Source organism: Rhagoletis pomonella, unplaced genomic scaffold (assembly GCF_013731165.1).
Source record: "Rhagoletis pomonella isolate Grant_MI unplaced genomic scaffold, Rhpom_1.0 Rhpom_scaffold_00003, whole genome shotgun sequence".
NCBI lineage: Eukaryota > Metazoa > Arthropoda > Insecta > Diptera > Tephritidae > Rhagoletis > Rhagoletis pomonella.
Genome location: NW_023458557.1, coordinates 68,558,826 through 68,583,533, shown reverse-complemented (window position 1 = coordinate 68,583,533; position 24,708 = coordinate 68,558,826). Strand labels below are relative to the sequence as shown.

Sequence of the window (24,708 nt, the reverse complement as noted above, 5' to 3'; positions counted from 1 at the left end):
TTGGTATCTGCAAACGACTTGGTCTAGCCGATGAATGACCCACGTCATCTTTCGTGTCAGCGGAATCGCAAATATAACCTAAGTCTGTTTCCTGATATCTTCGAGTTTTGTAAAAGAGCTTCCAAAAGCAGACGTGTCTACACTTAGTCTGAATATCTTAAATATGTGAAGTGGGGATACAATTGACAAAGTTTTTCTTCTCGGCCCCAACAGACAAGCGATTGTTGTGTTAAATGGGAATAGGAAAAATAATTTTATTTCAACTTACACCCAAATTGTAGGCCTCGCAAAGCGCCAGCTCTGCATTCCTGTTGTGTATATCCGCAATAATAATTTTTGCATGCTTTTGTTTCAGATCCAACAAGTACTGCAAGAGAAATTGTATGTACCTGATTATTTTCCGCCCTGTTTAATATCAATTCTACATCGACTTCCTTACCTTATTCATTTCCGCTGATTTCACATCACTCAGAAACTTCTTATTAGTTATCAATTCCAAATTATGCTGCTTCATAGCCGCTTCCATGTGTGAGATGTACTCCGTGTACTTTTGTCCATCCTCGGTCAGTGCTGCCACACGTTTCCAGCCCATAACTTTCATCAGCTCAATATAGACATCTTCATATTGCCGATTTGAACCTATTGTGCGAAAGAAGTACGGATAGGCTTGCCGATCTGCAAATGTAGCGCCCTCAGCGGAATAAGAGATCACCGCCATGTTTGTGTGCTTTGAAATGCCTGCTATCGGTTCGACGGTTTCGCTGCAAGCGGGTCCCAGCACACCCAATACACGCGGTTCGGTGAAGTAGTGTATGAATACCTTCATCACCTCGTCTGGCTTGCATTGGCCGTCGTGGATTTGCGCATCCAGGTTATAGTTTTTCAGCAAGTGACTACGATTTACGGCTTCAACTGCTAACTTAACAGCCTTCTCCAGATTCTGATGGCCGCGACTAAAGTCGGTAAGTGGAAAAATGCCGCCAATATACAACTTAATAGTTGACTTAGTGCTGAGCCATTGTGTATAAGTCCTTTCGTTTGACTTTAACCAATCGCAGGCTACGTGGTTGTAGATATCTTCAATATCTTTGCCGTTTCTTTTCCAACTAGCGCTCAATTGTAGTTGTTGTAGCATTTGATCGTGTATTTGAAATTCGCGCAATGTAGACACCAAACGCTCTTCACTTCTGCCCAACCGCTGGTCGTAGTATTTTAGCACAGGCGTGAGCTCGTATTTGCAAGCAGTCAACTGAAGAATAAGTAAATCTTCACAATGTGGCAGCGTTATTTGATAGAACTCAATTTCGCCATCGATGACAATGGAAGGTGTCCAGTGCAGTACTATGAAACGCTTATAACTGTACACAGATTGGTATTTTTGGTGCAAATATCTTAGTGTTTCACGAAAATCTGCGCCTAGCCAGAGCACATTGACAAAACTGCTGGTATTTTGAATATGATGCATCACAAATGCGGTATCAGGCTTGTGTTCGGCCAACAAGGTGACACACGTTCTTCCAAGGCAGCTCGGACTTATGTACTCCTCGTAGCTGATTGAGTAATGAAAGTTAAATTTCTTCCCTCAGACGCAAAAAAAAACCTTTCCAAATCTGAATGCAATCCATACTCACTTTTTACCATGTCTCAGTTTCGCAATTAATTCTTCCGGTATTACATAGCGTCCATAGTCGGCATGCGACTGATTGAGAAATACGCTGTAGTGCAAACTATAGGCGGCAAGCTCCAGCGGCAAATCGACCTGACTTTTGGGCACAAACCAACCGAAGCGACCTGGTGTAATGGAAGTGCCCGCCTCAATAATTGTGTCTGGAACAATTGAACGCACCAATGCTGGCATCCAAACGGCTACGTTTATCATGGACATGTTGGAATACGGTGAGTATCTAGTACAAGGAAAAACGGTGTGCATGAATTGTGGAAGCTACTCGGTAAAAATTCCAAACTCACTTCAGTTGTTCGAATATGTTACGATAGTTGTTCTCCTCATATCGATCAATGGAAATATTCGTTGTATATTTGTATGGCACCAAAGAGATATTCCGATAGTTAAGCTTCTCGCGTAGAACGATAGCAAAAATTCGACTCATTACTTGATGCAGTGCTCGGTCGGAAACTTGCAGCCCAATTGAATAATCTCGTATGTTTGGGATATCTGGAAGTGCATCTGTAGAAGAAAAAATAAAACAATCTTCACTATTTAATAGCTATTTCAATGTTAAAGATATTCGGCTGCAATTAGGGTTTTCGCCTACACTTTCACATTAAGAACACAGCGTTTACAACTAACGCGAGACTTTATGCCTCGGTACAACTTGGGTGGTTACAGGTGTATACGTTATTCTGCCCATTTAGTTTCAGTACTAGAGGCGGAACGTGATGTGCACTGCCGGTTCCAAAATGTACGTAGAATTATTAGCTATAGTTCAGACCACAAGCTGGAATTTTGGAAATAAGGAAAGAGTCATAGACTCAGCAGGAAATAAAGCCACTTTACTTCCCACTCCAACACCGTTTGAGATCGTAAGGAGGCAATAGAATGGTTAGCCATGGCCAAAACAAACACGTTTTTTTCCCAGAACACCAAGAAGTTAACGTAACCCCTCCCTTTTAATGGAGTATTCTGTACCAAAGCAAAATTCCTTAACGACCTTTTTTAAAAAAGAACTTTAGCCAGCGTACAGCAGCGATATTTCAACCCCCGCCGATGACTAAATTTCTCGGTGTATATTGTAGCAAGCCTTTCCTTTTACCCTCAGTAAAGTTGTAGACACTCTTCTTAATCTTCCTCCCATAAGCAAAACTATATTGTAAATTCCAGACCAGCTTTATGCAATCAGGCTCAGCACTCTGTATTGGCCGCACGCCAAGGGAATGGCATGGATAACACACATTGAATTGTTTTTTTTTTGCTTTTTCCATTGCTTAGCAAGACGTTCTTTATTGACCCATAGAAATAGAGACCCAAGAGCCCCAAGAAATTCCCATGAAGGCACAAAGAGCTATGTTTTTTTTGGCCTAGAGCCTTCTCAATTTTAGAAGTGAGAGTACGAATTGCAGCCTCTGGGCTATAACCCATTGCATTCATTCTACAGTGGTAAGTTTGGTTTCAATGCTTTGTTTGCTACCAGAAATTAGTATTGGTGCGCATCATTCACATGTCCATTTAATAAGCAAAAGTCTGTAAGTTGTAGGCGTACTATATATAATATATACTAAAACATTCAATTTACCACCCTAACTAAGTATAAAATATATTTATTGAAACTTACCGCCATCCGTGAAACAGTTGTAATCATAGTAATGCGGATAATTCTTCACGAAACCGTTCGATGGCACCAACTGTCTTTCAGGCACAATGGCATGACTTCTGGTGACTTGAGCGAATAGGAGCGCGAGAGCTGCAAGCCAGCAAAGTAACAGAGATGATCGTAATGTTCCAAAAATATTCCGTTCCATGGTTATAGCAAAACTTAAAGTGTACTTTTGGTTAGATAAGTCAGCAATAGCGGGCAGGCGTTGAACTTTATTTTTATCGATCATTCCACGTTAGTTTAGTGGCAGCTTTTTTAATGATTTTGTTCGTTTGACCAACTCGTTGGCCTAATTGTTGTACATAAATGCAAACTGGAGTTTTTCTTAATAAATGCAGTTGTTCTTAGTAATCGTAGTCCTTTGATCGCTTTTGCTTTGATTATTTCATTAAATGCACTTATTAGTTTATTTCGAAATTTTCTACGCCGCGAAATATAATCTTATACGCGTAGGAGTGATGGCACGCATTTAAATATAAATTCGCTGAGAGTTTTATAGTTACGAAAATACATATCTATGCACGCATATGTATATTTTTAATCATTTACTTGTGCTAAATATATTTATGGAAATACGTCGTCTGTGCATTCGCTACTGCAGTTGATACTACTTTTCGTAGTTCGTATTATTTTGTTGTTGCTTGTAAATTTGTGTACATGTTTGTACTCATAGATATCAAAGACTCACGAAAGATTGGTACCGGTACAGTTATGGATTCTTGTAACTACAATTTAATGTATTTATTTCTAGAATTTACATATCTTTTATGAGTAAAACCGCACTTTGAAAATGTTCTATTTGGAAAATTTCATGACGGAGATGCATAAATATTTATTTTCTATTATTGGGTAGGCACATGCGTGCGTATTCGTAATAAATATGCGTCTGAAAATAAAGAAATGGAATACAAATTATTGACTCATAAAATCAATGCAGTCAAAACAAATGTTTAAAATGCATTTTAGGTGTAGATCGCTTAATAATAACTAAATTATATAAAAATATTTTTCAGCGCGGTCCCCAAAAACCCAATAAAATAAATAGCTTATTATTGTGAAATATTAAAAAATTTAATGCCCAACGAGAAGTATTTAAGAATACTTCCAACCAAAAACAGGGTTTCCACTTAATTTATTACAATTTGTTATTAATTAAAAATGAAATTTGCCTGCGAATAATATTCAAAAACATTTTAAACGATAAATATATTTAGCAATGTTGCCACCTTTATGCAACTTTAAAATTTATTAAAACAATATTGCCATTTTGATCATGTAATCAATAGATAGCTTACTAAGAAATTTATTTTTAACAGATATATTTTTAAAAAATTTACCACGTCATATACATATGTAAAATCTTGAAATTCGGCTGTACCTTAAAGCAATGGCTTTTAAGAACATTTTAATTCAAAATATTTGTCAGCAGACTTACCACCTTTTTTAAATTAACTAAATAAATATATCATATGTATTAGATATTAGTTACAACATCGTTAGTAGGCAAAGTTTTCATTAATAGAACATATACATACTAAGTATGTACACAATTGCGGGAGTAGAATTGTTTTTCAACAGAGCTACCACTCATCTTAAAACTTCAAATAAATTTATCATAAAAGTAAAATAGTTCAATTAGATTATAAAAGAGATGGTTATTTAGAAATCTTTTTTCAGAAAAACTCACATAATAAAATAAGAATGTAAAATATGTATTGTCTTTGATTGGCTTTGATACTGATGAGAGTATTAAAATTTTGTTTAAATTGTTGCCACATAGCTAAAAATTAGATTAAATCAGTTGCGTAGACAAAGGCGTACAACATTCCAATGCAATAATCAAACCAAAAGAGTTTAGCAAAGTATTGAATTGCAAATTTTTTAAATGATGGGACTCCACATAAAATATTTATATATTTCTTTGTTTTTGGAAAACTCTATAACACAAATTTGTCCGAAAACTGAGAGAATCCAATTATCAAACATTTTAGGTTGCTGAATTCTAGTAGTAACGTAATAATTCAGGACTCAAAATTGGGCAGGTGTCTTCATTCATCTTGGTACATTTATTGCAGCTGTTTTTTTTTTTTTTGAGTTTAGAAAGACGAAAAATTCCAACTTTACATTATAAATTCAGATTAGGACTTAACAGTACAAAATTTCTAAAAGTTAACCCATTTCGTTGCCGGACAAAAATATATTTTTTTTTCAAAGGGTTATGGAATCGCAGCCATATTGATAATATGTTGCACGGTTTTTTCTAACATAGTAGAACAGCCAACAGCGTGTCACCCTAACAATATACGATTTTTGCTCCGGAACATTTTCATTTTTTAGAGTGGGTTAAAATTTCCACTTTTCCATTAAAAGCCCAGTGAAAATATGTATGACTTTTGTGCCCCATTAACCGACTACAAACTTTTGTATTAGAAAATCGACAGTAAAATTAAGCAAGCATTTCTTTATTAAAAAATTTGAGCAGTTTGAATTCTACAAAAAAGCATATTCCTTACCCCTTTCTTTAAAGAATTAGCGGTTGAAGGGTTAAAATATTCAAATGTACGAATTGAGAACAAAAAGTAAGTCGTGTCAGTTGACGAATAGTTATAAAAATTTAAGCATGCTCAGCTGTCAATACTGTGAGAAACATTTCAGGTATTTTTAGTCCCTATTTTACCATTCACAGTTGAAGTTTTTTAATCAAGTTAGGTTAGGTTAGGTTAGCTCAGTGTTTGGAAGGGGCACACCTAGGCCGTCTTGGGTTCCCTGTGACACCGTAATATTGGCTCTTTACCTTTTCCCTTCCCAAGAAATGAAATCAATTCACCGTTCTGATATAAGTCACAAAATCACACACACATAGTAACATCGATAATGTTCTACACCTACGAGTTCTACTACATCACGACAGCTACGACAGAAGTTATTTGACTCCATATCGATTCTGTTAGTGTGTCTTGCCATAAAGCAATGACCTGTAATAATCCCGGTTAAGGTGTTCTTACACGACATGTATTTGCATCTGTAAATGTGACTTTTTCAATACATATGTAATTACGTATGTCTGTCTAATTCACAGTCTTTATTTAACTATTTAAAAATACGTTCTTTGAAAATTAAATAAACTAAACTCACGATTCTATCTGTGTGTCAGATTAAAATAGAAACATTTCTATTTCGTATGTACGTGCATCTGCTTTGTACAGAAACAAATCTAATTTGCCTTTACACGAGTTGTTGGCATTTCCATATGTAAAAAGTGGCATGTACATATGCAAATACATATCGTGTAAAAACACCTTTACTTGTTGAAGAACTTACTCAAGGACTCTGTAGACCAACACCTGTTTGCCTGTTCGATAAAATTATTTGTTTAGGTTTGTTATTAAACCTGGTATGCCATTTTGTCCTGACACCCATAATAAGAGTGTGGTTTGCCTACTTTGGAAATAATTCCTCAGTGCAAAAGGCGATATTGTGTAGTTTGTGCAACTAAAGTTTGCAGCTACATACTACGATTTTCTGTAGTCTCCGAACCTCATATGGCTCCACTTTATCAATGTGTAATCAATGCCTTAGGACAAAATGTGACGTAAAACACTTAGTACTACTACCTGTAAACAATGTGGGGTTTCAAGTACCTTTTTCCCTACATGTGAATAGGGCAGTTATGTATGTATAAGTATATTGCCGTTCTATAGCGCTCCTCTACATTACACTTCCAGCTTAAATTTTTGCCCGGAATGGTGTCCAAATACTTAAGTTCCCCTAAAGCCTGGTTTTCACTATGTCAAATTCAGTGGCATTTGTCGTCAAATAAGTGAAAACACATTATCAAATGGGTACAAAAAGCGGTTTATCGATTGATTTGGATCAGGATAGTTCTTTAGTCGCGTACATGCACTGCGAAATCGGCTGTCTGTCAGTTTTTGAGCAATAATATCATCGGTAAAGGTATGGATAAGGGAGATAAGTTATGTCGAAATATGTCGCCAAATTTTGGCGTCAAAATGTGACATAGTAAAAACCAGTCTTAAGAGAGTCTGCGTGGAATTATTTAACGCAATTAGCTGCATCTGGACCTTTTTCGCTTTCTTAGAAAAGAAAACCATTGCCATTTTAGCCGTGTTGACATTTTGGCCAGTTTTTATAGCAACCAAAGCATTTTGTGCTAAAACGCATAAAAGTTGAGGGTGCTTTCGTAAGCGCGTAAGCATTAACATTAACCTGATAGCTTTCATCTTGTATTTTAAAAGCAGCTAACTTGCGTAGGAGTGAGGAGACGAAACGGCGCTTCGTAGTACTCTTTTTAGGTAAATTGTTGCGTACACCCCCTCCATCTCCGCTTAAATAGTTATTGTGGTTTATCCAGCCATACATAAATTAGAGCTTTGGCTAGTTATCGCCTATGAATGTTTGTTCCCTTTAAACAATTTCTGAGTGCTCAGAATTTATGAGTCTAAAATGGTCTTTCTTTCGTTATAAATATGATTCTGACACCAGTTAAGCAGACTGACTCATTCTGAGTTGAACAAAAGTAAAAAAGGTCACGTAGAAGCAAAAGTTTATTATTGATTATTGTAGGCGGATAAGGAACCACTTAGCTTTGCAGTGTGACCTCATCCTTCCTTTAGGAAGTTGGGAAATCAACGGCTTCTTCAGTTTTTGTGCGATTAGCTTAAATCACCAAGAGAAGCAAGGATTGCATATAAAGGCTCCGCATCATAACGACGACCAGTGAGAGCAGTGTTATTTTTTAATTAACTTTCATAACATTTCTACTAAAAATGATACAAAAGACGCCTAATTGTAGGAGTAAGGCGTTAAAATGTTATACAGAAAATGTTTAGTACACATTTGTTCAATGAATTGCACATAATGCACAAGAAGAATCAGTAGAAAAAATTAAAAATCGTTCTCAGACCTCAACACAAAAAAACAATGCATACCTAAATTTAACTTCAAGCTAACTTTTGTTCCGCATTGTATCAAGCTACATACTTTGTTTACTACTTACTTGCTTTCTGCACTGCGGTAGTCGCTATAATTCAACGTAATTTTGCATGCTCTTTTTTTTAAGGTTATTGTGTTGTGTTTTGTTTTTCTGCTCATTAAAAATACATTGTATGTATACAGTTATTGGTATGCATTTTTGTAAATATTTTTTAAGTACAGTTTTACAAGCGCACTAATAAACAACACATTGGTTGATGTTGTTTTTTTACTTTTGTTTTTTGCTTTGGTGTTTGTTCGGGAAATAAATACTTTTCAGCAAAGCACTACATAAAGTACATATATGTATGTATGTAAATGTACTGAGGAGTAACGGGAACATGTTTCCCAGAACTTTTGACTTAAAATTATGAGAATTTTTCAATTTAAAACTAAATTGTACCTCGCTAACAGAATTAATGAATGATATTACAGCCGCTGGGTATTGAATAACAAAAATATTGTTTAACCATAATCTGTGTTATTACTTGCGAGCAAATAGTCATCAACAGAGCAATTCTAGCTAAGATAGTTGCAGGCCTTTTACAAGACAATTGCAAGACAGTAGGCAAGTAAGTTTGAAAGATTTTGTTTATTCTGTTACGAACGTCTTACAGAAAAAGCTCCCTGCCAACTTTCAGGGTGAAAAGCTCTTGAGCAAGTTCATATTGCTCGCGCTGCTTCAACAGTCGCAATGACCGAGTGAGCGTAGCACTGTCGTGCCATTCAAGAGATCCAAGGTTCGAGTCTCCGGGCAACAAACTTTTTTCTTCTCTTTTAATTAATTCTTTTTTATTTATTTATTTTTTTTAATTCAGTTTTAAGAACTTTTGCTTTAAAAACAAAAACAAACATACATACATATATAACTTTAAATTTCATTTCATTTTAAGAATTCTATTTTTTTGAAAAGAGAAATATTGTTTTAAATTTAATAAAATTTGTTGAAGCTTATTAAAGGTTTTTTCTGTTTTTAAAAAAATTTTTTAATTTTTAGATATTGTTAAAAAAAAATTTTTTTAGTTGTTTTATTTTTTTTTTCTTTTATAATATAATGCTTTTTTATATAAATTTTTAGTTTTTATTCGTTTAAAAAGAAAAAATATTTTTTTATTTCATTAAATTTGTAGAAATTTATTTCATTTAGTGTTTCATTAAATTTATTTTCTTTTCTAATTAATTTTTCTTATAATTTGTAATTTTATTGTTTTAAAAAGAAACAAATTTTTATATGAGGCCCAAGTTCCTATTATAGCATTCCTATGTAGCAGACAAATATTTATTTTTAAATTAAACAAATTTTTACAAATTTACTTTTTTTAATTTAATTTTCTTTTAGTTTTTAATTTTTATTTTAAAAAGAAAAGCATATATTTATGTTTTATTTAATTTTTAGACAACTTATCGCTAAAAGAACAGAATAACGCTATGACCAGCACCAGGGTTCCAACATTCGCTATCGCTAATTTTGATTGTCAAAAATCTCCAAAGGAATATCAGACGCGCCTAACAACTTGCAACATCTAATTAAATGATCCTCATTCTGCCAGTTTTGGCTGATTACACATTGCATCTTCCATTTTTCCTAATAAAATAATCGCGGTACAAAGTTCAATAAAAAAATTAAAATTTAATGTTAATAAGCCACAATAACATTGACAAAATACATATTTTACTTTTTACCTCTTATTTACCTACATACATACATATATTTGCACATACATACGTACAAACTAAGGTGTCGAATAACATAGGTTCATTGTTTTCACTTACATAAATTCATAGGAATTGCTAACGTTTCATTTTTGTTGAAAAACAACTCTCATATGTATGTACATACACACATGCGGGCAGACGTGCATACTTGCATACTACCATTATTTTAAGGTCTTAAGTCAAAACAACTTTAATAGCAGACAACCTGTTTATACGGATTCAAATTGAATTTGGCTATAAAAAATAATTACTACATAATATTATATATCATAAGCCACACAAAACGTATGCTACTATTTATAATGAACGCATACTACATACAAACATACATATGTAGATATACATATGCATGCATACGTCTGTATGTACACAATATGTAAATGAGTTCCCGTTCAAAAGATCGGCGGTTAGCCATCAAGATATTCCCATCGAAAGGCGCACCACTTGCACAAGCCGAAATCGATTTGTCAATTTTTGTTTTGGTTTTTAATAATAACGCCAATCACAACCATTTTTTTTACATTAATTTAAAACCGATTACTCGGGATTAGCACGCTGAATTTATACCTATCTTTTTAGTTCTTGCGGTGCTGGAAAAGTTGAAGAGGCAGAAATGTAGGAAATTAGACGGAATTGTTAATTAAACAACTATCAAATTTGAATGATCGGTGCGTCTGACTCGCGAGTCTGTTTGGATGTGTTTGTGAAAATAAATATGTGTTAGTTACACCGACATGACTCCTGGAATGACTCTGAACTGACTCAACTGTGTGTAGTCGAAAGACGAGTCGACATGTACACAAATGACTGGCGATTCAGACGCACCGTGTATGCCGCCTATTACACAAACTGCATTGGTTTGAAATGAAAATTATTTAAAAATATTTTATTCTAGAACAAGTAAAGTATTGGGAAATTTGGAAGGCTAACTTCTCGCTATCTGTTGGTCGCAGAAGTAAGAAAGAAGTTAGGCTGAGGACAACCAAAGTGGAATAATGGACGACGAGATGTATGTTTTACACATTTTTCGACGTGTTTGGCCGAACTTCTCTTTCAATTTGTGGTGCGCGTAATATGGTGTTGTTACACATGCTGTTCCCTCATTAGATATTTACGTTCTTTTTTAAAACCCTGTATTTTGCAGATTAAATGGTTTAAAGCAATAAACTAAAATATTTTTGGGTAAAAGTGTCATACGAATTTATTTAAGTACTTGGTATTTACATAAATAAGCAGCTGAATATGAATGTATATATTTATATTAGAACAATAAATAAATATGTATATAGATACTTAGACTTGCTCGTAAATAACTTTAATATGTATTCGGTTTATTTTTGCCACACATTTTTTTGTCGGCGACGCAAACACCATGGGTGCCGGTTTGTGGTTAGATTTAATGTGGCTACCAAAGTGTGGTTATTGAAGAAAAAAACTAGTATAATCGGAAATGCTTATTTTTTACACTATCGTTGCGTAAGCATAAATTAAAACAAAATGTGAAAAAGTACCAAAATAAATTTTAGAAAAGTAAGAGCCGTTATGAATATGCAAGCGGTTACGAAGGACCCGGTCTTTTTTGAAATAAATCACTCTGGCAGAGTAAGGATCTAATATGAAGCAAATTCTTACGCACCTCTCCAGTGTTGTAACAAATTTTGAGATCAGCCAAGTATCAAAATGGGAAAGGTACATAGGTTAGGAGGTTTACAGGGCAACTTTTTATTTATTTTTTAATACATTAAAGAGTAATAATACAAGAAAACAGAATACCTCTGAGGTAACACAGTTATGCAGTAACATGTATACATGAAACAATATGTTTCGATGAATTGATAACCTCCTCCTTTTTTGAAGTCAAATTAAAAAAGTAATATAAATTTTTAAAACACGATAAGTTTTGTTTAGCCTAAATTTCAAAATCAACATATAAGTATTTTTAAAAATTTAAAATTCTTAAAATATAAATCTACAAATTAAATTAGAAAAAGAAAAATGTTATCTATTAAAACTATTATTATATTAAAAAAAAGAAAGAATTACCTAAAAGTTAAGTAAAATAAAATATTTTTATTTTTAAAACCAAATCTAAAAATTAAAAGAAAATAAAATTAACAAAAGGAAAATAAAATGAATTCAATAAACAAGTTTCTAAAAATTAAATTAAATTAAAAAAATTATTTTTAAAAGAAAACGAAATTAAAATAGAAAAAAGTTACACTAAAAAATAAAAAAATCCACTGTCCGAGGACTCGAACTGGGATCTCTCAAATGGCACTCCTATGCTTTGCTTTCTCGACTATAGCGACGCACAGTGGTATTTTGGCGGAAAATATATAATTTTTTGAATATTAAATTCCTATATTTGAATGGTTTAGCTTAAGGAAGTAATGTTTAAATAAGAAAGCTGCACTTATTATAACAAGTTGCTGGATTTTTATGCTCTAAAAATCAAAATTATGCGCATATAATGTACAGCGTGGCGACGAATAACTGTTACCCAGGTTTTTTTGAGAAATAGAAGAGTCCTTTATAGATTTTGCGAAAAAAGTATGTTATTGTTAATTTTCCACAGATTTTACTTTAGTTGTATTAATTAGTTTTTAAATTTTAATCCTTATTTACATTTGCCAGCAGTGTAAACTTTGAGAGAAAAGTTCATTTGGCACGCAGTTCCTCGTCAGTTAATTTGTTCCATATCTTCTGTAACCATAGGCTAATTTTCTCCATTTTGAGTCCCTTATACTCCCCCTTCTGTCCAAAATAAGGCCTCATACTCAAAAATCTAATAGATTCGGGACTGGTGACTAGGACGGCCATTCATTCGACCAACCTTATACAGTTTTTTTCTTTTTTGTACTTTTTTTATACAAAGCCTAAGAAAAAATACACCTGAAAAAGACTTGCGTACCAAATGAACTTTTCTCTCAAAGTTTACACTGCTGGCAAATGTAGATAAGGATTAAAATTTAAAAACTAACTAATACAACTAAAGTAAAATCTGTGGAAAATTAACAATAAAATACTTTTTTCGCAAAATTTATAAAGGACCCTTTTATTTCTCAAAAAAAAAATGGGTAACAGTTATTCGTCGCCACGCTGTACACTAAAAAATCTAAAATATGCACTAAAAACTGAAAAATTAGTATCAAAAACAAAAAAATACATATTTAATTTCCATAATTTTTTTTATTTGCTTTGTTCAGGGCTTTATTGGCAAACAAATAAATAGTTGTGTAAAATTTTTCAAAGTTAAAGCTTTCCCCATTTGGCCGCAAAAATGTTTCGTGTAAGGAGAATGTTCTTTCTAGGTCAACTGGTGATTGGGGCGTACTTAAAGCAAGCTAAGTTCATTGGGATTATAGCTATTAAGCAGGGATCACACGATTTGTACATTTGTACATTTGGGCAGTCACATAGTGGTGTTGTTTAGAAATTTGAGTTCAGCTCAATAAAAGAATTTCCAGACAACACCACTCTGTAACTGCCAAAATGTATAAACCTATACAAATGTAAAAGTCGTGTGATCCCTGCTTAACAGCTGTCACTTGCGGCCATTTGGCTACTCAACCCACCAGATATTCCCTTAAGTTCCTTAAAACCCTTATTTTTTTATAGAATGGTATCCAATTTTTTCTTGATTTTTTGCCCAAGTTCACTTTGCACACCTTGAATAGTAGTAACAGCAGTCTCCACAAGATACACTTGTCCAGCTAATGATTTTTTTTCCTTCCAATTTAGTTATTATTTCACTAGAATTTATAGCTATTGCTTTGTTCGCCTTCAATATTGAAGAAGTCTCACTATCATTTAGATCTTTAAGAAAGGTTTGAAATTCCTTAAAATGTAGGTAATAATATTTTGCCGCCTCTAACCTGGTTCCCCATCTCGTTAATATTGGTTGTGGCGGAATAGCGATTTTGGGATACATGTTCTGAAAAGCTTCAACGCGCAAAGCAGATTTTAAAAATAATTTTTCCCATTCGATATTAAATCGTCAACATCACTGAAGCGAGCTCTTACATCTTCGGTCTCTCGGCGAATTGCGTGCCAAACAAGTAACGTGCAGTAACTTTGGGTAAAATACTTTCAAAGAAAATGTCGCTTATGTTTTTTTGGCGGTTAGGGATCGATATATGGCGCTGCGTCAGTGACATTAAAATAATTTCCGACGAAATCAGTACCCAATAGTTGCATGGAATCATCAAATGCTCTTGCAATTGTGGAGTGATTCGTCTGTTCGAGACAAACGGCGTTTAATAAAAAATGCAATTAAATGTGCTTTTTTGACAAAATATACCTATATATGCATTTAAAGCAAAATATGTAAAAATATACACTAACAAATCGATGTCATCTTAACACAAAACTCTTGATTCGCAACATTTGTCAATATTTAAGTTCCTATGACTTACCAAAAAATTATGTAAACGCATAGAAATCCGGGCCCTATTTATAACCTTGTACGAAATTGGTAGTTTTATAAAAAATATGTGCAACAAAAGTCAAAAGAGTTTTATTCAACTAAATCTGATTGAGATTTATATTCACTTAAGCAATCTGTTTTTATTATAATATAGGCAGACAAAAAATACACTTTGTGAATGCTAACTTTGATACATAAAACATATACAAATTTAAAGAATACTGAAATACCGCCAAAAACCGTGTTTTTGACACCTTGTGGCTGAGATATCCCCAAATTGTGACGTGCTAGAGAAACTCTGCGACCAGATTTGGACTCAGCGCCAAGAAATCTACAAGAAACTAAGCATTTCACTCAGGTGGTAATTTTTATTGGAGCTATGAAGGCTACAAGCACTAGAGCTCTTTTAACGCTACTAAATTTGACAAGGGATGACGGAAAATCGTTCCACAATACATCCTACAAAATTTTGTCTCAATAAAGAAAGGCCTTGAGACTCAACACTGGGCAAATATAGCCCCATTCTCTTATAAAACATAGCCATATATAACTTCAAGAAAAACCCCTAAGATTGAGTGTTTGGTAAAGTTTAAGTATTCGGGATTCAAACTGGCTTTAGGGGAATAGGGCAAATTAAATCAGCCGCAGTCTCATAATGGCCCCTGAGTTTAGATGTGTCCATCTGTTTGACCCCGCCCGCCTGCCTAACCTGACTGTTTCCAAGTTTCTGCTTTAAATTATTTTCTGCGTCCTGATATTGTCACACAAATCCTGTCCTACAGTTTGACGACCTCTCAGAAAGGTATATAATTTTTATGGATGTTGGGCTGGTGAAAGTCCTTAAAAAAGCCTAAACAACTTGGTTTGATACACTCAAGAGACCTAATGGCTATTTCATGGAGAACTGAAGAGATAATTTTTCAGCTATTTAAGAGACTCTATCCCCGTTAAACCAGGTTATGGGTACACAATCACTTCCTCGACAGGAGACTAGTTTACTAAAAGATGATGTCGTCAAGTAAGCTGGTAAATCTTTTGGCAACCTCAAATCGCCCGGACTTAGCTTTTGTTAAGTACCGATCCTTTGGCACTCCTGCTATTATCCCATACGTTTTTCTGAACTTCCTCTGCACTATGAAAAATACCCATTTGCTGAGGGAGCTATGAATGATGTTGAAGAGCAATGACGGAACGGTTAGCCGCTATATACAAAATGTGTTTTCGTGACAAATGTAAATATGGGACATAATTCTTATTACCATTTATTGCCAGTATCGTAGACCTCATATTGCGGGAACGGAACTTCGCTTGTAGTTGAGGATCAAATTTTATGATGTGGAGCAGGTTATTAAGGATAATATTCTCTGGATTTTCCCCATGTTGTTCATGGGACACATTGCCCGGTAAAATCTAGGTAATCCAGGTACTCCAGGTGACTTTCCCGTTTTCAGTATCAGCTATAGATAGTCCAAAAAGCAACCCTGCATCATTTTTGATTACCAGTTTTAAAGATATCTTTGAGACACCAACGCAAAGTGGTTAACAAATGGAATTTAATGTTCATATTACACTGGAGCCTTCATTTCTCCACCAATTTTGATAAATGAAAACATATAAAATTTGGAAGAGACTAGTTGGGCTTGCTTTTTGATTTTTTTGTTTATTTGTATTATATTTTTTAATGCAAGGTGCAGAAAAAGTGGCAGTTTTGAAGAAGATCGATTCTCCTGTTCCAGTTAATAAATGTTACATATTAGAAACCAGTTGAAAACAATTGTAGGGTTTTACCAAAATGAAAAAAATTTAAAAAATAATAATTTGACATGTTATAAAAAAAAGTTCACCAAAAGTATTTTTTTTTTGGTTCTGATTTTTATAAAAATTTTTGGTATGCATGAGGGAAAATGTCTACCTAAAAATAAAAACAATCTAACTCGATTTAAGTAATGGGAATCTAAATATTTCATTACTGAAATAACAATTTCGTACTCAAATCAAGTATGATGCTTCTTTATTATGAGTACGAGTATTTTATTTTAAGAAACATAAAACTCCACAACTACATCTCAACCCCCTACCACATCCGAAGCCATCGTTGCTCCTTCCAAAAAGTTGACAGCTGTTCCGCAACCCCCTGTTCCGCAACCCCCTGTTCCGCAACCCCCTACCACATCTGAAACCGTTTCCGATTGCGTTAACCCCGTCCCGAGGGATTTAATCGTTGTCCCTTCCAAAAAATCGGTCTTTATATCTAGGTTTTCAAAAGATACCACTGTCGATGATGTGAAGGGGTATTTAACTTCCAGGCTGATAGCAAATGAGTTGCATGTACGCAAGTTCAGATTCTCGTATGAAAGAAGCATTTCTTCTTTTAAAATAGACATATCCGAAGACTGCTTTGATAGAGTAATGAGCCCATCTTTTTGGCCAAGCGGTGCCTTCATTCGCGAATTTGAATTTAGATCTAGACCGCAAGGGCAAAATTTGGCTCAACTTCCGCTTTCCACCTCGGCATCAAAAAACTAATAAGTAACCTCACCATTAGCATTTACTACCAAAATGTGAGAGGTTTGAACACAAAGCTATCAAGGTTACACTTGCAGTCCTATGATTTTGACTTCAAAGTACTGGTGTTTACTGAAACCTGGCTCAAGCCGAATGTGTTCAACTCGGAAATTTTGTGTCCTAAGTATGAAGTGTTTCGAAACGACCGTTTAAATAAAAAAGGTGGAGGCGTCTTAATCGCTGTCCAGACTGACCTTTCTTCTGAAGAAATTGAGTTCACTGACACCGATGAAGTTGAATTCCTCTGCGTTCGAATAAGATATCATTCTATTAGCGTTTATCTTGTTGCTGCTTATATACCACCTAACTCGAGCCTTTCTGTTTATTTAAAACACTCCTCCTTACTGCTCTCTCTACATGCCATGGTGAAGCCCTCCGATACTGTTATTGTCCTGGGTGACTTCAATCTTGCGGGTGTTTCTTGGGATCTAATAGATGGTATTCTAGTACCAAATTCCTCTCGTGATCTCTTCAATCAATTTTTGAACGATCTGTCAGATCTTAGTCTTTACCAGATCAACTCTGTTAGTAATAACTTAGGTAAATGTCTGGATTTAGTTTTTGTGGACGATGTTTCCAACGTCACAATAGCCCCTAGCTATGCTTTGATTACCCCTGTTGATTCTCACCACCCACCACTAGAATTGTCCTTGATAAATTCACGCAACTCATGTTGCTTTATCAGTAAAAAATCAAGAGCGGAGCGTTACTCATTTAAAACAGCAGATTATAATAAACTTAGGTTAGAGATATCGAAGATAACTTGGCCCCAGTATGATGGGAATGCTGAAGATAGTGCCTTACATTTTAGCAATTCCTTACGCCACATTTTCAGTAAAATCATTCCTCTTGTTAAGGAAGCTAACGTAACGTCTAACGCTCAGTGGTTTACTGGCGAATTGAAACGCTTAAAAAATCAAAAATCCAAAGCATTTAAGCTTTTTAAAAAATCTGGCTTGTCTTCTCACTACTCCGCGTACTCCATTCTTAGGCATAAATACAATGTATTGAACAAAAAGTGTTACAATAATTATATTAACAGGGTTCGACTCAATATAGTTTCTAATCCCAAATCGTTTTACGCATTTGTGAACACAAAGCGTAAGACTAACGGTTATCCCTCAACATTGAAGTTAAATGACTTAGTTTCCAGTGAGGAAAATATTATTGCCGATATGTTTGCTGGTTTCTTCGAGTCTTACTCTGCCAGTTCTACATCTTCCCAACTGAATTCGAATCTATCTAGCTACCCATTCGATCTGCCATCATTTGATTGTATCCGAATTCCATCGATATCTGCTGCGGACGTCCTCATTCATTTGAATTGTTTGAAAATTTCATATACAGCTGGCCCAGACGGTATACCCACAAGTGTTCTTAAAAGATGTGCAGAGTATTTGTATAAGCCTCTGGCAAATATTTTTAATGCTTCCCTAAAACAGGGTGTCTTCCCATCTTCCTGGAAGGATTCGTTTATCTTGCCACTTTATAAAAATGGAAGTAGGACTAACATCGTAAACTATAGAGGAATTGCGAAGCTTTGTGCTATTGCTAAAGTTTTTGAGGCAATCGTTACGGAAGAACTATCTCACTCTATTACTTCTGCTATTGATCTATCGCAACACGGTTTTTGCAAAGGTAAATCAACTGTATCCAATCTTCTTGAATTCACTACTTATGTGTCTAATGGGTTTAAAAACAATCTTCGAACGGACGTGATTTACACTGATTTCAGCAAGGCATTTGACAAGGTATCTCATTCAACCCTTATATATAAACTTGATCGAATTGGCTTCCCTCCTATTCTTCTCAGCTGGCTTTCTTCTTACTTAGTGGATAGGAAACAAAGAGTAATTTTTAAAAATTGTACCTCCCGGCCAATACATGTCACATCCGGCGTACCTCAGGGCAGCCATATTGGTCCCGTCTTGTTTATTTTATTTATAAATGACCTTCCTAAGGTGTTGAATTACTCGAAATGCTTAATGTACGCTGATGATGTTAAGCTCTTTAAGTACATTAGTACTGCAGAAGATAGGGAGCATTTGCAAGCTGACCTAAGCTGCATTTTCGAATGGTGTGAAGCAAATTCCATGTCACTAAATTTGAAAAAGTGTAAATTCATGACCTTCTCTAGAAAATCGTTCTATCCAAATTCGTATATGATATCTGACCACAATGTTGAGCAAGTGACCAATTTCATTGACCTAGGTGTAACTATGGATCCGAAACTAGAATTCAAGTCTCACATAAACTCCTGCGTGATTAGGGCTAGAGGATTGTTGGCTTTTCTTAAGCGCTGGGCCAAGGAGTTCAACGATCCTTATGTCACTAAAGTTCTCTTTACCTCTCTAGTTAGACCGATTTTGGAGTATGCATCTATAGTATGGAATCCTAGCTATCAAATTCATAGTGACAGGCTCGAATCAGTGCAAAAACAGTTCCTGTTATTTGCCCTCAAAAATTTATGTTGGGACTCGTCTAAAAATCTCCCACCCTACAAGGATCGCCTGAAGCTTATAGATTTGCCGACGCTTCAGAGTCGTAGAGAGATGCTTGGTGTTCTTTTTTTAATTAAATTAATGAACGGGATGGTCAGTAGTCCCTTTTTACTGAGTGAGATAAATTTTTGTATTCCTACAAGACCCACGAGACATTTTAAACCTATTGTGTTGAGTATTTGTAAATCAAACTTTGAAATGCATGATGCTTTTCGGTGTTTATGCCAAGATTTTAACAAGCATTATGATTGCATCGACATATCTGAATCGCTTTTTGTAATAAAGAAAACATTGCTCAACAAGTTAACTAAATAAACTAATATCTGCAACCGTGAACGAAAAAATTACACAATATCTATGACTGCTTAGTACAATTGTAACGGCTTCGTATATTTCCGCGACCGCGTAGGACAATAGGAGCAGGGATCGGAAACTCGGCCTTTCCGACCTCGCCCAACAGTTCGTCTATAGCGTGGAGCGGAAACTAGGACTTTCCGCCTGCCTCACTTACAAAGTAACGACTACGGGAACATGGATCGGAAGCTCGGCCTTTCCGACCGTGATCAACGGCCTGTAAACAGGGCGGAGCGGAAACTAGGTCTTTCCGCCCGCCGCACACAAAAGTAGACTGGAGACAAGGCCTCGCCAGCTACCCAAATTGCTATTGAATATCATTGTTATCTTTACAAGTTAATATTTATAATTATTTCACTCTGTAATGTATCACACATACTTAAATATTCTAAATCTTTTTATCTCAACTGTCTGTAAGAAAACATTTTTCTGTAGACTAAATAAATAAATAAATAAATAAATAAATAAAAAAAAGGTTGGGTTAGTTATCACAACCTTTCATATTTCCACTTAGGATGTTAGATAGTCGGCCGCTGTGGTGTAGTGGTAAGCAGTGCGCGCTTCCACTCCGCAGCACCTGGGATCAAGCCCTGGTCAAAGCAACATCGCAAAAAAATATAGAAAAAGGTTTTTTCTTAACAGCGGTCGTCCCTCGGCAGGCAATGGTAAACCTCCGAGTGTATTTCTGCCATGAAAAACAGCTTCTTATAAAAATACAATCGCCGTTCAGAGTCGGCGTAAAAACTGTAGGTCCCTCCGCTTTGTGTGACAACATCAAGGCGCACGCCACAAATCGGAGGAGAAGCTCGGCCACACACTAACATATGTGTAAGCGCCAATCTATTATTATTATTATTATGTTAGATATATGTATATGAACAATGTTTTCACAAAAACACGCGTGAAAAATGAATAATATATACAGTGTTGGCACTTTGGAAATTATTACAAAAATTGGTAGAAACAATTTTGGTTGGTAAAAAGGTAAATTTTTTCTCATTTTGGTAGATTTTTGTTGAACTTACATACATACGTATATCGATATAAGGCGAACATTTCGTGCTCCATTGATTGTTCGCAAAAAATATTAAATCAACGCCATTTTTTGTCAGTGGAAATTCTTAAATAAAAAACCACAAAAGACTGGAGGCAAAAGAATAAAAAAAATCAACGGGAATTTTTAGCTGCACAGTGTTGTCTATACTCAAATGTTATGGGCTATAAAACTCCATACCTTAAACTGTTTTACAAATTCCGAGGAAAAAATTCGAAATTTAAACCACATTTTTTTGAATTTTTCTAAATGTTGTATATAATTTGAATCCTTGATTTTTATATGGATTTGGTTAAAACGCAAAAAAAATAAATATTTTTTACTTGAAAAACATTGTGAATATTAACAAAAAAAATTAACCAAGCGCTTTTTTGAGTCGCTGTATTGGTCTATAATAACTCGAGATGAAGTTTAGTTAAATAAAAAATTCCTTAAAAACAGTTTTAATTCTTATTGAAATAACTAAACATATAACAGAACTATAGTTTTTATTAAATTAATTATAAAAGGGTTATTGGTAGATATTTTCCACATTTGGTAGATTTTCTTCAAGCGGATGGTAAGTATTTTTTATCGTCAGTGGCAACCCTGAATATATACTCATTTTTTTTTTAAGTTTGCATGATCTTAATTCCAGTACGTGGTACTCAAAAACATCATACTTATTATAAGATTTGCGTTCTCTATGTTAGTATTTTCAATCTAAGTCCGATTTTAAGTTCGAAAATGCTAAGATCGAGTACGAAAAACTTGATTCCTTTTCTGAGTGCACTCTTTCTGCACTTTGCACTAAAAAATTTAATATAGACAAATAAAAAAGCTTTATAAGCTTTCATTAAAAAAAAAAAGATTATGTATCAAATTGGTTGAGAAATGAAGGCTGCCGTGAATTATGCACATTAAATTTCATTTATTAACCACCGTGCATCGGGACGGGCCCCTCCCCCTGCCTTAGAGAGTACGAGAAGGCAGGACACTTTTTCTGATTCTACCCGGACTTTGCGAGGATTAGGTATAAGGCATTTGGTAGCGATGTGTTGATATTTGGTAACATTTAAAGCTCTAGCAGTGTCAAGCTTTAGTTGTTTAGAGATTACAAAAAGTCGCTACAGTTGTGTGAGCAACTACGGTTATTTCACGCGGCCATTTTCGCAACGTAAGGGTTGTGCTTGCCAGCTTTAATATCGCAACAATCTGAACACATAAGTTCGCAATTAACGAAAATATACTGATGAAACAGATATGCAGACTAAACTGGAAATGTTTCATCACAAATAGAATATATTTTTTTTGCCGGTCATAATGCAGTAAAATTTTTTAGCTATTCAATAGCTAAACCGAATAACAGCGGCGATTTTCGCTGCTCGCGCTCATTAGAAAAAAACTTGCTAAATAAAAGAAGTTGATAAAATATCACAAAAATATGTATCATGTCGCAAAAGACAAAATAAATATAGCGAGACTTTTGCAAAATCAACAAAATGCATACCAACATACATACTTACATGCACACATAAACACACATGTACACCAATTTAAGTAAATATGTTTGCTTACTTCAGCTGTTACTTACTACGTCGTTCATTTATTATGTTTCAAATTTGTCTTCGATCAAATGCAATTCAACAAGTGAGATTTACTGCTGCGACCAAAAGCTGAGCAAATTGCCCAAGAAGAGAGAATATGGTCAAATGCGTTGAATTTGAGCGATCGTAAATTATGCAGACGTCGTAAAATCTGTAAACGACGCAAAAGATTATAAGTAGAAAAAATAAAATATAAATAGCGGAGGCGTTGTGGAGAAGACCAGACCACCATAGATTTAACAGTTACACATGTGTGTATGTGCGCGGGTATTTTTATTTTTTAAATTTTGTTGTTATTATGTTGCATTCCATCTACACTCACTTTTTTTTTTTAAGCTTTGGTTTTCACGGTTATCTTGATTTTTTTCGTCATTTCGGAATATTTCGAATTCAAGTAATTTTTATTGATTTTTGGAGACTAATTACCTGAATTTTTGATGTTTATACATCTTTGGTTTCGGTAGGGGTAAAATTTGCGAAGCTGTAACGCATACCCCAGCAGAAAATTTCGAAGGGCTAAGCATGTGTATTGCAGCAGCAAATTTTTAATTTCATTAGAAGTGCCCTGTGCTATTGCAAATGGTAGCATACATTTAGGCATATGCAGAGTAAGAGGAAATGCGGTACAATTGATTATTACTTCCGATTATGCAAACTCCGGCCATGCATACGGCTTTGTACCTATGTGTATACATACATATGTATGAACTCATTTGTTCAACTGTTTTTGATATTTGTAGATGGTTTTAAGTATAGGTTTAATAGTCTATTAATAAAAAAGCAAAGCGAAAATTAAAAAAAAAAATACTGAAATCATTTTAACTGGGACCGTTGATAACTGCCAGTTCGTGTAAAAACCTGTAAGTTCATTGAGTACTGGATCAGAGCTAGTAAAAGAAGCACAAAGAGAAGACGAGAGTAAGAGGAAATGCCGCACAAATGAATTTAGCTCCCCATTTTGCAAACAAAAGGTGGTATGTTATATGTTTTCATGGCTTTAACGTAAACCCAGCGACAGATGAAGCAGAATGACAGATTATATGCCGAACGGAACAGCCAAATAGAAACGCTCAAACTAACTACAAGCTCAAAAACAGAAATTGATGCGCTGTTTTCAAAATATTTTAACGCCCTTGAGTCACAAGTATATATATACAAGTATCATATTTTATCAATCATACCGATAATTTCATGTATTAAAAGAATTAAAAATGAAAATGAATAAAAATTTAAATCAGCAAAATGAACAAAATTAAGTGAAACTTATCTTTAATTTCTAACCTAACCTACATGTCTATGTATGTAACTGAAACGCCTAATAATCGGTTTACATATAAAAAGATTATCCTCGTTTTTGAGCTTAACTCCTTAATCTGAACTTTCCTTAATCTGTAATTAGAAAAAGAGATTAGCCATACATTTAGATAATTATAAAATTATCTCAGATTACACCGATAATTTTTTGGTGTCCAACCTACTTTTACCGATTATACTTGCGAAGAGGAGAAATGTCAAATGTAAAAGTAAGCAAAAATTGACGTCAGCAAGGAAAAAAGGTTTTTTTAATAATATATTAAGTAAACATATATTTAAACAGCATACTGCAGCAGAAAAAATTGACCACGGTGGCACAGAGAAGAAGCTTAACTTTTCCTCAAGTTGTGAGAATAACAAGCACAACCAATTTGACAGTTAACGAGCTTTGATTGAGATTATATTTATATGTAAAAGTACTTGAATTCTTGGCGTACGAAAATGTTTACACATCAAATTTCATGAGTACCTAGTACTCACGCCTTTTTTTAGACTTTTCAAAAAATTTGTTTTATTTTTTGGGGATTTTCCGAGGCTTCAAATATGATTGAAACTTTTTGGGATTTTTTAGGGCTTTAAGGAATCTTTTGGAAATAAAAAATAAAAAGCGAAAAAGATTATTTTGTCGAGTTTCTCGGTTGCCTTTGGTATTTTTCTGAACTTTTCGGAATACTTTGTGTTTAATTTTCATTCATTTTGGAAGACTGTTTGCAGTGTTTTCGAAGTTTCTTTTGGGATTTTTCGGTAGTTTTTGTAACAATTATGGATTTTTTTTGAACTTTGCGGAATACTTCGTGTTCTCTTTTTAGGTGCTTTCATTCAAGATGAAGATGAAGATGAAGATGAAGATGAAGATGAAGATGAAGAT

The 24,708-nt window shown here is 34.5% G+C and overlaps 1 protein-coding gene across 1 annotated transcript in view; it reads right to left on the bottom strand.

Moving 5' to 3' along the window:
- LOC118735412 overlaps window positions 1-24,708 on the bottom strand; it is a 97,713-nt gene that overhangs the window by 4,666 nt on the left and 68,339 nt on the right. The window contains exons 2-6 of the mRNA XM_036465135.1: window positions 3,291-4,218; window positions 1,969-2,185; window positions 1,632-1,904; window positions 440-1,550; window positions 269-367 (exon numbers count right to left, since the gene is read on the bottom strand). Coding sequence (XP_036321028.1) covers window positions 269-367; window positions 440-1,550; window positions 1,632-1,904; window positions 1,969-2,185; window positions 3,291-3,561 — 1,971 coding nt within the window. The 5' untranslated portion in view covers window positions 3,562-4,218. The remainder of the gene's footprint in view (window positions 1-268; window positions 368-439; window positions 1,551-1,631; window positions 1,905-1,968; window positions 2,186-3,290; window positions 4,219-24,708) is intronic.